We start from the raw sequence: 12,586 nt of genomic DNA on the forward strand, positions 1-12,586 counted from the left end.
TTTCGTCTGTACTCGACTGACGAGTATTAAAAAATATGGAAGATCATAAACCACACGTCTTCCAGCAAGTGGTGACCCAGACACTGGATGGCAACATGCCACCAGGTCATCCACCCGATTTCGCAAGGCTATTCTCATTTCCTGGGCCACGCCGCCAGAAACCTCTTCACAACAGACCACAGACACCGCACCCCACAATGCTACGGCAAGTGACCCTGTCATCGCCAACATCAAGCTACCCAAATTCTGGCAGACAAACTCAGAACTCTGGTTTCTTAGCATTGAGCAGCTTTTTCAACGGCACCGCGTGATGTCACAAGCCGCAAAGTTCGACCACGTCATCGGTGTGTTACCGCCTCCCGTCATCGCCATAGTCAGGGATATTCTCCGCTCCCTGCCTCCTCAAAACCCGTACGATGTTCTGAAACAGAACTCATACGCTGGACACACGAGTCGGAACAGCATAGACTGCAGCAACTGCTCACAGCAGAGGAGCTTAGTGACATAGAACCCAGAGAGCTTCTGCGTCACATGCAGCATCTCATTGGAGACAGCTCTGCTGCACTGGATGCCTCCATCTCGCGCGAGCTGTTCCTGCAGCGACTACCTCAGCCCAAGTTCTAATAGACTATGGCAAGCCATCGCCATTTAATCGACGATAATGAAATAGCACGTGGAGCTGCATGTTAGCAGGCGCCACTTCGTTATCATCGATGAAATGCTGATGGCTCACCATAGTGCATTAGCATTTGGGTTAAGGTAAGTCACAAATTCGTGACATTTTATATTTGTGGCACTCATTAGCTGTAGCAACATGTTGTCTAAAGACGTGGAAAGTGCCTTGTTTTTTTTGCAGGGGATGAACATTCGAGTCCTCTTGCGTTAAAAAGGAGCTTGGCGCACGTCTTTAGCTGGAGGTTATAAGTGACAACAGCTGCCCAAGAGGAAGAGAAGTCGAGTGAAGTGTGTGCCTGTAGCCTGCATTAGCACTGACAGCACCGCACACTGGCCAGCTGTCATCAGCACATGCCGACTATGCAAGTGACCAGGGTGCAAGGGACAGACAGTGCAATGTGCACCTCTGTCTGAACCAAAAATGTCAACTGTATTCAGTGCTCTCAACAGCCATAAGTCACCAGAAAAGTTGTGTTGCCCATTCATTAACTATAAATCACCTTTAGTGAAAAATAAACATTTTTGCACAAGTTATGCCTGGAGCTGCCTTAGAGTCTTATTTTCTTTCGGTATGTGTTCAACATCTCTTTGCTTATGTTCCACATGTCACTAATTCGCAACCCCAAAAGTTCAACAGAGTATAAGTCTTCACACAAGATAATGCTGGCATTCGTTCACAAGGGCTGGCATACGTTCACAAAGGCTAAAGGAAGTTAAATATCTCCTGCGACAATATCTTCTGCTGCGCCTTTGTTAATTCCGGTGTTAAATGGTTAAAAAGAAAGTTTAATTCTCGGATTGTAAGTGCCAAAACTGTGACCCGATTATGAGGCCGTGGTGGACTCCAGATTAATTTTGACCACCTGGGGTTTTTAGTGCGCACCTAAATCTAAGTGCGCGAGTGTTGGCGCATTTTGACCTTCCCCCTCAAGATGCGGCCGCCTCGGACGGCATCGAACCTGCTACCTCGAGCTCAACAATGTGCCACGGTGGCCAGTGGGCCACCGTGGCCGGTTACAGCATCGGTTTCCCCTCTGGGAAACCGGAAGAAACTCTATGACCTACACAACTCACTTTCTGAATGTAGGCCTCGATGCGGCTCTGCAGGCCAAACCACTTGAATTCGGCTGTGACAAGCTTGTATGCACACATCACCGGCTTGCAGGTCTTCATCCAGTCCCCCTTCAGGGGACCTCGACCAGTCTTCTTGGACACAAAAGTCGACGGGTCCTCGTCCTCTTTGTAGTCCTGCATCAGCCGTGCACAAGACAGGGCCTCTACGCACACACGCTTGTGTCCCCCAAGAACCATGCAAAATGCGGTGGCACAAACCGAACCTACAGGTCTGCCTTAAAATATAAAAAAATAAAGAAAAAACAAGGTGCTGAAAAATCTTCACTGGCTTCTCCAAATTGGAACTGCTTTTTGAGGTAACGTCATTCAAGTACCAGGATCCAAGTACATTTAAAAAATGCACAAACTGTGCCTTTACATTGATCCAGTCCGATACTATATGCAATGCTTATAGACATTCATTCTTTACTAATTTATATCACACTGAAGGTTTCATCCCCAAGTATGCTACTGTTTTTCTTTCCTCCAAGTTGCTATCATTTACCCTGATGCATACATTTTTATTGTCCCACCTCTCTTTGATGCCTTCAGAGCAAAATGTATAATGGACAGCAAATTCACAAGAGCACTGGACATGGCATTTAACATTCACTACACATACCGGTTAGTTCATAAAGTTCCTATTTGTCCATGAGACAGCAGACTTAAACATTCAATCATGCAAAACAAGAAAGTCTGCATGCACTACAAGTGATAATAAGGTATCCCAGGACCCATTGTGAAGAGCAGCACATTTATACAAGCAGATTAAAGGAAATTCAACAGGTGATGGGAGGCATGCAAAAAGTGCTTTGACTGAGCAGCCTGTTGTTACTCCATGCAATTTGGTTCAGTGCAAAAATTATGGAAGAAACCACCAAAGGCAACTGTCAAAGCCAGCAATAGCTTTTTTGTGTAGGCTGCATATCACCATGCCATCCGTGAATCACGACACCTTATATGGGCACATCAGAAGATACATGGTGTGCTAATCTCACTGCCAGCCAGCCACTTTGCCAAATTGTACCACGATGCACTATAGCTTATTGCAGTCACTGCACTAAAGTTGAAACTCCGCAGCAAGCCGTAGCAAGTATCCTGGCTGCAACTTTGTCGCATTGGCTATCCATGAAGCGGTCGCACTCGCAGCTGGTGTACACCCTCACAACCTCCGCAACTAGTAGACGACATCACCAGCACCTGCGCCAACAAATCAGGTACTTTGCTCTTCCTCTGCACCTGCACTTTCTCCCTCCTTTCTCAACGTATTCATCGTGCGAGATCAACCGATTGCCATCCAAAGAGGGCGAAGTAGGTAAAAAAAACCTATCACCTTAAAAATAAGGACAGCCAGCTCCTTCCATCCATTCCAAGGCAAGGACATTCGAAACCAGCCTGGTGCGCACGCTGACAGTTGCACCTTTTGTATCAGAGTGTTGCTAACCACAGAGTAATCTACAGTGTCTGAATGAATTTTTCTTTGGCCTGTATCTTCTTCCTCACTTCAGCAAGTATAAACACAGCATCACATCAGACCTGCCATCTAGTTCAGAAGTTTGTGCTGTTACTGGCCACCATAGAGCCTCACAATAAAGAAAGAACTCGTGGAAAATCTGGCAGCAGCATGCACGCACTGAAAGTACGGCACTTAATTTCAGCATGGAAATTATGAGCAGTACATGAATTCTTCCAAACTTTGCAGTTTGGCCTTCAAACTGCTTTTGAAACTTCTTGAAAGGGGAAGCAGTGCACAGAACACAATACAAGGAAGAGAATGGACAATGTAACCACACTGCTTTGCCCACACCATAAATTGTATGCTGTGTGCTGCTTTTTCACAAAATCTTTATCATTTTAACCTAATATGTCATCACGGTTATACAGCAATGTTTAGCCTGATTTAGCCACCAATTCTTGTCATACCGTTTCCAAAACACTAAACTATTAAAAGTTACCTCACCTCCCTCCTTTTCTGGGGGCGAGAAGTTTCCTAGCACTGGCAACAGTCGTACTCGAAAATGTTGGGACTTACTTATGCACTGTTTGTGACAATGGAACTTATGTAACAGCGCGAAACATAAGGAAGGGATGACAATGGAAACTGAGGGAAACAGTACTCTTTTCACTAGGTCTCTATCGTCATCCCTCCCTTATGTTTCGTGCTGTTACATAAGTTGCAATGAACCAACCAACCCAGCAAGCAACCATTCTGTGGTAGTGAAATAGCTCGGAATATAAAAAATCCCAACTGCTCATCATCGTGCACTAACAAGCAACATAGCCATACCATAACAAACAATAAGAGGCCACAGCGTGCCTTTTCAGCAAAGCCAAGCCAAGTCGCAGAAAAATCTACGCAGTAGTGTCCACTGTTCATATGGTGGTTGCAAAAATGTGTACTTATAGTTCCCTCAACTAATCTAGTAGAAAGCTATGCTGCCCACCTCAGAATTTCGAGTTTCTTAATATCTTCAAGCATGCTGCGGTTACAACTAGAGTCGCGCATGTTGCACACGCATGGCCTCTCATGAAAAGTGCTTGCAATGCAACACTGCGCTCGGGGCTACACCCCACTGCAGCAAATGCACTAACATGTTCGTTCACGCTACGAGCAATCCATATTCTGAAGTTCATGCAGGCATTACAACAGATGCCGAACCTATGCACACAGAAGTGTTCTGTGCAAAGCTGTCACATGAAACACTAGCAAAAAAGAAAGAGGTGCTGTGCCTACACATAAGTGGCCATTTGGCTTGTACCATAAATAAATTCCCAGCACAGCTAATAATGGCTTGGGTCAACGTAAAACCTATACAATAAAAAGCATTCAGTTGAAAACAAGTGTTTTGTACAAATCAATCACTCTTTCGAAGCCTTTTTGATGGCTTATGATCCACTTGTTGCAATGATAAGTTACTCATTTCTCTATCTTATATATCTTCACGAACTGACCACAACTTCAAGGTAGGCATCCTCGAACTGGAAATTACTGGAACCATCTCCCTGCCTTCATTGCTCCTATCACCAATGTCAACAAATTTAAGGAAACCACCGCCGATTTTGTATACCCCTTCTTTCTGTAATGCTTATGGCCCTGGGAGTATTGAAAAAAATCTAATAAATAATTTAAATCTAATAGAATAAAATGGCAGGTCACTGCGTGCTACACCAAAGTTATCCAACTTCTGCAAGTAGTTCGCTGTTCTTTCAGCATTTCGCAAGACTGTGTATAATTCTGTTAAATAATCTTACACGTGTCCTTGCCATACTGTGCCAAATGTTTTCTGGAGTTGTAGATCTCTGCTCAAGCTGCACTGTCCCCAGCTTTCCTGTGCTTTCTACTTTGGTGTGGGACAAATTGCCCCAAGCTGCGATGCAGGATATGAACAGATCTCTTTGTATGTCCTTGATGTGTACAGTGTTTGCGCTGTATAGATATGTGCTGTTCCATTCATAAAAAGAAATGAAGCTAATTATCATACAAGGACCAACATTGAATGGAAACCTGCACCCACCATAGTAACTGCCTCAAGGCAACAATAAAGCGACACTGAATTGTTGCACAGCATGTATGAACTTAAGGAAGGCAAAGCATTTCTTCGGTCTAGTTGATAATACACAATTATTAATTAATGTTTCAGCGCAGAATCTACAAAAAAGCACACAAAGACACAACCGGGACAGGTGCTCGTGCCTGTTCCGTTTATGTCCCTGTGTGCTTTATTTTTCTAGATTCTGTGCTAGGCTAATGAAGGCACTGTACAACGTTGGTGATCAAGTCACACTAACTAGTCTGCGAGCATATCCTTATGAAAGGCACTTAAATGATATCAAGCTTCTGTAACCACAAGAAAAGCCCATTTCACTATAAGTGGAGGTCTGACAAGCCAGAAACTATGAAAAAATGAAAGGCAGATGGCGACACTACTTTGCAATTCTTACATCAGCTCTCTATGATGCCACAGAACTAGATGTCTGCTTGGGTCTAGTTCATTGTAAGTTGATGAAGGAAAGAACTGCACTGCAAAGTAACAAAATGACAATCTAACAAGTTTTGATGAAATGTAGTGCTCTTAAATTGCCAAATGGCCAGTTCGCGGTCAACTGGTCTGTATGCATGTGGAACAAGTTGCGGCCAGAGAAAATGCCAATTGCGTTAAACTTTTCTTTTTGTTTAATTATTTCCTCGAGTGATGGCTCGCCGCGACCCTGACAGATCCTCGGAACCACTTACCTGTGATATGGGTTAGATAAGGTGGAAAATAAAATAATGCGAGACAGCATCCATCATCAAACCCTGCAATAACCCTTAAACTCATAGGCAATATGACTGTCACCCGTTAACTTGTCTCGTTTTTTGCTAATTGTACAGCTCTTTTCGTGCAATATTGCCAACTGGAAACAAGAGTCGCAAGTATTTGAGAAATTAAGCGATCTAAGGGAGAGAGCCAAGGTAACAGCCAAACAGGAAGGAAAAGCAAAAATTAACAAATTTAACCGTTGTTTATAAAAATATGTATGGATCAACATCTTTTTATTTAAGAAGGAAGTACAGAAAACGCCGGCAGAAGTGTAGGACAATTCCTTGTGTTCTGAATGATGCTTCTACAGTTATCATTCGAGCCGCCTAACGTAGCCACTTCTTTGCTGTGCTTATGTAGGCGTTTTTCTAACCATCCGCGGTGGGCGTAGTACGTGTAGAATCACAGCTTCCTGCGCCATACACGGTTGTACGCGACTGGCGGCCACGCATCGTTACGTAACTTACCAAATAACAATACGAGTCGGTTGTGGCACTTAACTTGTTAGAGCAGTAAACGAGGGACGCAAAAGAACTGTGATTGTTCCTCAAATATATATTTCTGTACAATCCTTCCAGAGCTAATTAAAAAAAAAAAAATGCTGCTACAGTAGGATACAACTTAAGTCTGCAATGAAGCCCCGCTCACACCCTCATAACCGCCAGCCACTGTTTCTCCGCGAGGCTGCAAACAATTCGTACTTCAAATTTTTCTGTTACCCAAATAAGGCGGTAACTACAAAAATAATTTCCCTCGCCTGTTATAGTGAAATGGCGAATGCCTAATTCTTTATTGAACTGAAATAACATGCTTGCTTCGCTACAACTATTTGTTGTGAAGGTTCACTTCAGTTGAGAGCAGTGAAGGTTCATGAGTAAAATGGGTTCAGCAGTGAAATGAACTGCACCGCAGATTTTGAAGAGCGACATGCTCAGACTCCATACAGTTTGTCCATGTCTGTTGCACACCTCATTGCTTCCACCGATGAAAAGGCTCTTCAAGAACAGCAGACGCTCCAAAGTATCAAGTACGACGCCATTTTGAAAAGGCCGCATGACGATGATTTTTTCTTCTGTGATTGGCAGGCGGAGTAAGCGGAGTAACACAACTTCGCGCGGTCCGTGTGCCTTTTTTACCAACTGCTGTTTTTTAAGGTTCTATTCTACTAAAATAATTTTTATTTTACACTTTCGCTTCTTTACTTGTTCTTGGCAATGTGCTTCCTGCGCTGCTTTCCTGCGCGAGTCCATTTGACGTAGTTGTTTGTTTGCCAAGTAAAGGAGAGGTCTATCGCACAAGCGTACCTGTACAATACACTTTATTTCATTTCTCTTTTGTGACTTTAAGCGTTTTTATGGCGAATGGTGGGTGTTATTCACATCTGTACTAGTAAAGGTACCCCCCCCCCCTCATTTGCATAGAAAAGTTACCTTGGGTAGTGGTTGCCAACAAACAAACGCACAAAAACAGATGACGCAAAGATAACCCAGATGAACAAAAGAGCACGACACGTGCACATTTTAGTATCATTACATTTATATTCACCATTCCATTATTACAGTACTATATTTCTGCGTATAGCTTGCAACTTGGTGACATGATAAAGTGTGAAAAGCCTAAGGGCTCATTCACACCGGCGACTCGCAGAGGTCGCACGACCAAGTTGGTCGCAAATGGTCACTTGGTTGAAAATTAAATGTTTTGGGTCAGTCGCTCGCTGCTCAAATTTTCAGTCGCATGGCTACAGTCGCAAACCGACTGAAACAATCAGCATGATCAGCAGTAAGAGCAGGGTGTCTGTGTGATGATCATCATCATCATATTTATGTCCATTGCAGGACGAAGGCCTCTCCGTGCAATTTCCAAATACCATTGTCATGCACCAACCGATTCCAACTAGCACCTGCAAATTTCCTAATTTTGTCATACCATCTACTCCTCTGCCGTCCTCTAATGTGCTTCCCTTCTCTTGGTACCCATTCTGTCTGTACATGCAGACTCTTATTTTACGTGCTGATGGCGCCACGATCAGACATGACATTTCAGTGTGGCAACGGGCAGTCTGCACTTGCCAGTGCGAACAACAGTCATTGCGAATTGCTCCATGGTCACCAGACGCAGTTGGTTATGCGACCTCTGTCAATCGCCAGCTTTAATGCACCCTTATGCATCAAAAAGAAAGGCAGCAACAGTGTAGGTGGTAGCTCAAGTTGTGCTTCACAGCACTGGGCATTGATTAGAAAAGACACCTGTGTGGTGCACTTTCGTTGTCTGCTTTCACAAACTTAATAGGCTAAAGACTCAGGCTGAAGGCCATGAATCAACTTGTCCTGTGGCGGGCATCACTTATAGACTAAGCAGGGCTTCTACTGATGATGATGATGATTTGCGGTGTTTTGTGGCGCAAAGGGCCAGGTGTGGCCAAAGAGCGCCATGACAAGTGGTAATGTCGACGATGTATTATGGAAGATGTGACTTGGCTGTAAAGTGGCCTAAAAATAGTCGCTGTAAAGTGCGTAAAATCTACTTGCTATAAAATTATGGCGATGACAAATGACGAATACTATGAACATTAAAATCCATCGTAAAAGAATGACGCAGAATAGAAAATATATGAGATGGTAAAAATACCTGGAGCACTGTTGCCTCGCCGGAGCCCTTGAAACACAAGGACCTAGAGGCACGTGCTATACGAAAAAACTATCACAGCGCCATCCTCTGAAGAAAGGAGACGCTACGAACATGTGGGGCTAACAACATGCAACACAACATCTTTCAGATAGCTTAGGACTGCATTGGTGTCAAATAGCGGTTCTGGGCCGAGTAACATTACTGGATGAAGGAAGATCTGCTGCCGGTATGCTAGGGGAAAATGTTTCTTTCTCTCAGATTCGGCTGCCCGACACTCCAGGAGGACGTGGAGGACGGTCGCCTCTCCCCGCATCTACCGCAGGTTGGAGGGTCATTTCCGGTGAGTAGAAAACTATGGGTGCCAAATGTGTGTCCTATTCTGAGACGACAGAATAGGACATCTGTTTGGCGTGATTTTGTTACAGAGGGCCAGAACCCTAACTGTGGCTTTATCACGTGGAGCTTATTATTTGTTTCCGTGTCCCATAGGCGTTGCCAGTGGTTCCGTAGTTTCCTCCGTAAGAAGGGCTTCAGGTCTGTGACAGGAACTGCAGCGGTGGGATTAGCAGAATGCGATGCAACCAACGTGGCCATCTGGTCCGCCAGAACATTACCTTCGATGCCCCTGTGCCCTGGCACCCAGCATATGATGACATGCTGGTTACCTATATACGCTTTACAAAGAACGGAATAGAGTTCATTAATTACCGGATTTTTATGGTTAGAGAATGACATCAAGGCCTTCACAACACTAAGGGAGTCCGTATATATGACTGATTTCTGGAGTTTTGATTTCCTGATATGCTTCACAGCCGACAATAGTGCGTAGGCCTCAGCCGTAAAGATACTTGTTTCCGGATGCAGTACATCGGTTTCCGAGAAGGATGTACCGATGGCTGTGTAGGACACCCCGTCGTGTGACTTCGATGCATCTGTGTAGAACTCCGTGCAGGAGTGTTTGTGCTGGAGTTCCCGGAAATGCATTTGGATTTCAATCTCTGGAGCGTATTTTGTAACTTGCATGAAAGATATATCGCATTGTATCAGCTGCCACTCCCAAGGAGGTAGCAGCTTGTCTGGATGCATTAGGCAAAGCTCGAGGAGTGGAACATGCATTTCATGACTAAGCTCCCTCACGCGCAGCGAGAAAGGCTGTCTTACGGAGGGACGATTGCGGAAGAGTGTAGCATATGTCATCTCGTTAACGGTATTATAACACGGATGTTGAGGATTAGAGTGGACTTTCAAAAAATATATTTGGCTGATGTATGTTCTCTGGATATGAAGTGACCACTCATTCGATTCCGCATATAAACTTTGTACGGGACTCGTTCTGAAAGCTCCTGTGGCTAAACGGATACCTAGATGGTGAACAGGATCTAGCATCTTTAGCGCACTCGGGGTGGCAGAATGATAGATCACGGCACCATAATCTAATCGTGAACGGCTCAGGCTCTTATAAAGATTGATTAAGCACTTCCTGTCACTACCCCACGAAGTATGGGATAGAAGTTTCATTAGGTTCATTGTTTTGAAACATTCTTCTTTAAGATGTTTAATGTGGGGGACGAAAGTGAGTCTGTAGTCTAGTATAACACCTAGAAATTTGTGCTCTTTGTTTACGGGTATTTGTTCTCCACATAGTTCTAAGCAAGGATCTGGGATCATTCCTCTCTTTCTTGTAAAAAGAACGCAAGAGCTTTTGTTAGGATTGATCTTAAATCCATTCTTGTCTGCCCACATTGAGACTTTGTTCAGGCCATGCTGTACCTGTCTCTCGCAGACTGCGAGGTTACAAGATTTGAAAGCTATTTGTATGTCGTCCACATAGACACAATAAAAGATTGTCGGTGGTAATGAAGCGCGAAGCGTGTTCATCTTCACGATGAAGAGTGTGCAGCTGAGCACGCCTCCTTGGGTTACACCCGTTTCTTGCACAAAAGGTCATGAAAGTACATTGCAGACTTTTACCCGGAAGGTACGACTGGACAGATAGCTTTCTATTAGGTTGAGCATATTACCATGGATGCCCATTTCTGACAAGTCTCTTAGGATTCCGTAACGCCACGCTGTATCATACGCCTTTTCCATATCGAGAAATATCGATAGGAAGAACTGTTTATGTATAAATGCGTCCCGGATATTTGCTTCAACACGTACGAGATGATCGGTTGTAGACTGCCCTTCTCGGAAGCCGCACTGATACGGATCAAGCATTTTGCTCATTTCAAGAAAATGGATGAGTCGCCGATTAATCATTTTTTCAAATACCTTACAAAGGCAACTTGTGAGGGCGATCGGGCGGTAACTTGCCACTGAGGAAGGATCTTTGCCGTGTTTCAAAACAGGAACCACAATGGCTTCTTTCCATGCAGTTGGGAGGTATCCTGCAGCCCAAATGGTGTTAAAAATTGTGAGTAGTGTAACTTTGGTGTCATTGTGTAGGTTTTTGATCATGTCATACATGATTCTGTCAGATCCGGGTGCAGAGCTCTTGCATGAGCTCAAGGCAGCTTTCAACTCCGCAATACTGAAAGGGCAGTTGTACGATTCATTCTGTAGACATTTTCTTTTGAGTGGCTTACATTCTTCTATTTGTTTATATTTCAGAAAGGTTTTCGAATAATGTTTTGAACTTGACACACTCTCAAAGTGCTCCCCAAGTGAGTCTGCCTGATGTTGCAGCGTATCATCCTGTGTGTTTACCAGAGGGAGTGAATATGTTTGTCGCCCTCTAATTCTATTTACGCGGTTCCAGACTTTCGCCTCATCTGTAAACAAGTCGATGTTCGATAAAAACTTTTGCCAACTCTCTCTTCTGGCCTGTCGGTGGGTTCTCCTGCCTTGAGACTTAACTTTCTTAAAGTTAACAAGATTCTCTGCAGTGGGCGAAGGGCAGCGACCCCCACGCTTTGTTTTGATTCCTACGTGCAATTCTACATTCATCGTTCCACCACGGGACATGCCGTTTGCATGCCGAGCCACTTACTTCACGTATGCATTTAGATGCGGCATCTATAATGAAGGCTGTAAAGTAATCCACAGCAGCATCAATTTCTAACGAGGACATGTCATCGCATGTTATGCTAGTTAAGGTTCGGAATTTCTCCCAGTCTGCTGTGTCAATCTTCCACCTAGGAGCCTGTGGTGGATATTCGTTTTGTTTAAGTGTTCTTAATAGTATGGGGAAGTGGTCGCTTCCGTAAGGATTGTTCGTAACTTCCCATTCGAGTTCAGGCAGTATGGGCGGGGAAACTATGCTCAGATCAATTGAAGAAAAGGTGTTTGCGAGACAGTAATATGTGGGTTTCTCCCTATTCAGAAGGCGCGCACCAGAGGAAAAAAGGAACTGTTCAACAAGACGACCTCGCGCATCTATACGAGAGTCGCCCCACAGGGAGCTGTGCGCATTGAAATCGCCAAGAACAACATAAGGTTCTGGCAATTGATCTATAAAGGATTGGAATTCATGTTTCGTTAATTTGTAATGTGGGGGTATGTAAAGAGAGCTAATAGTGATGAGTTTGTTTAGGAGAACAGCTCGAACCGCCACTGCTTCAAGGGGCGTTTGTAGCTGTAAAGGTTGACAGGCTATACTTTTCTGAGTGACAATCGCAACACCACCCGATGATGCGACGGCATCATCGCAATCTTTGCGAAACGTAACATACGTTCGGAGAAAGTTGGTGTGTTTGGATTTTAAGTGTGTTTCCTGTAAACACAGCACTTTTGGATTATGTTTGTGGATGAGTTCGTGTACATCATCAAGGTTTCTAAGAAGACCTCTGACGTTCCACTGAATTATGTGTGTATCCATTCTTAAAGTAAATTGGTGCTGTGCATACAGAAACGGAAGGAATGTCTTA

General features: G+C 44.2%; 1 protein-coding gene across 2 annotated transcripts in view; it reads right to left on the reverse strand.

Moving 5' to 3' along the window:
* Window positions 1-12,586, reverse strand: part of vib (phosphatidylinositol transfer protein vib) — a 79,983-nt gene that overhangs the window by 23,879 nt on the left and 43,518 nt on the right. For both annotated transcript variants that reach the window (XM_050183860.3, XM_050183852.3), the window contains one exon: window positions 1,750-1,923. In XM_050183860.3, the coding sequence (XP_050039817.1) occupies window positions 1,750-1,923 (174 nt within the window). The remainder of the gene's footprint in view (window positions 1-1,749; window positions 1,924-12,586) is intronic.

The sequence above is a fragment of the Dermacentor andersoni genome, chromosome 3 (assembly GCF_023375885.2).
Source record: "Dermacentor andersoni chromosome 3, qqDerAnde1_hic_scaffold, whole genome shotgun sequence".
NCBI lineage: Eukaryota > Metazoa > Arthropoda > Arachnida > Ixodida > Ixodidae > Dermacentor > Dermacentor andersoni.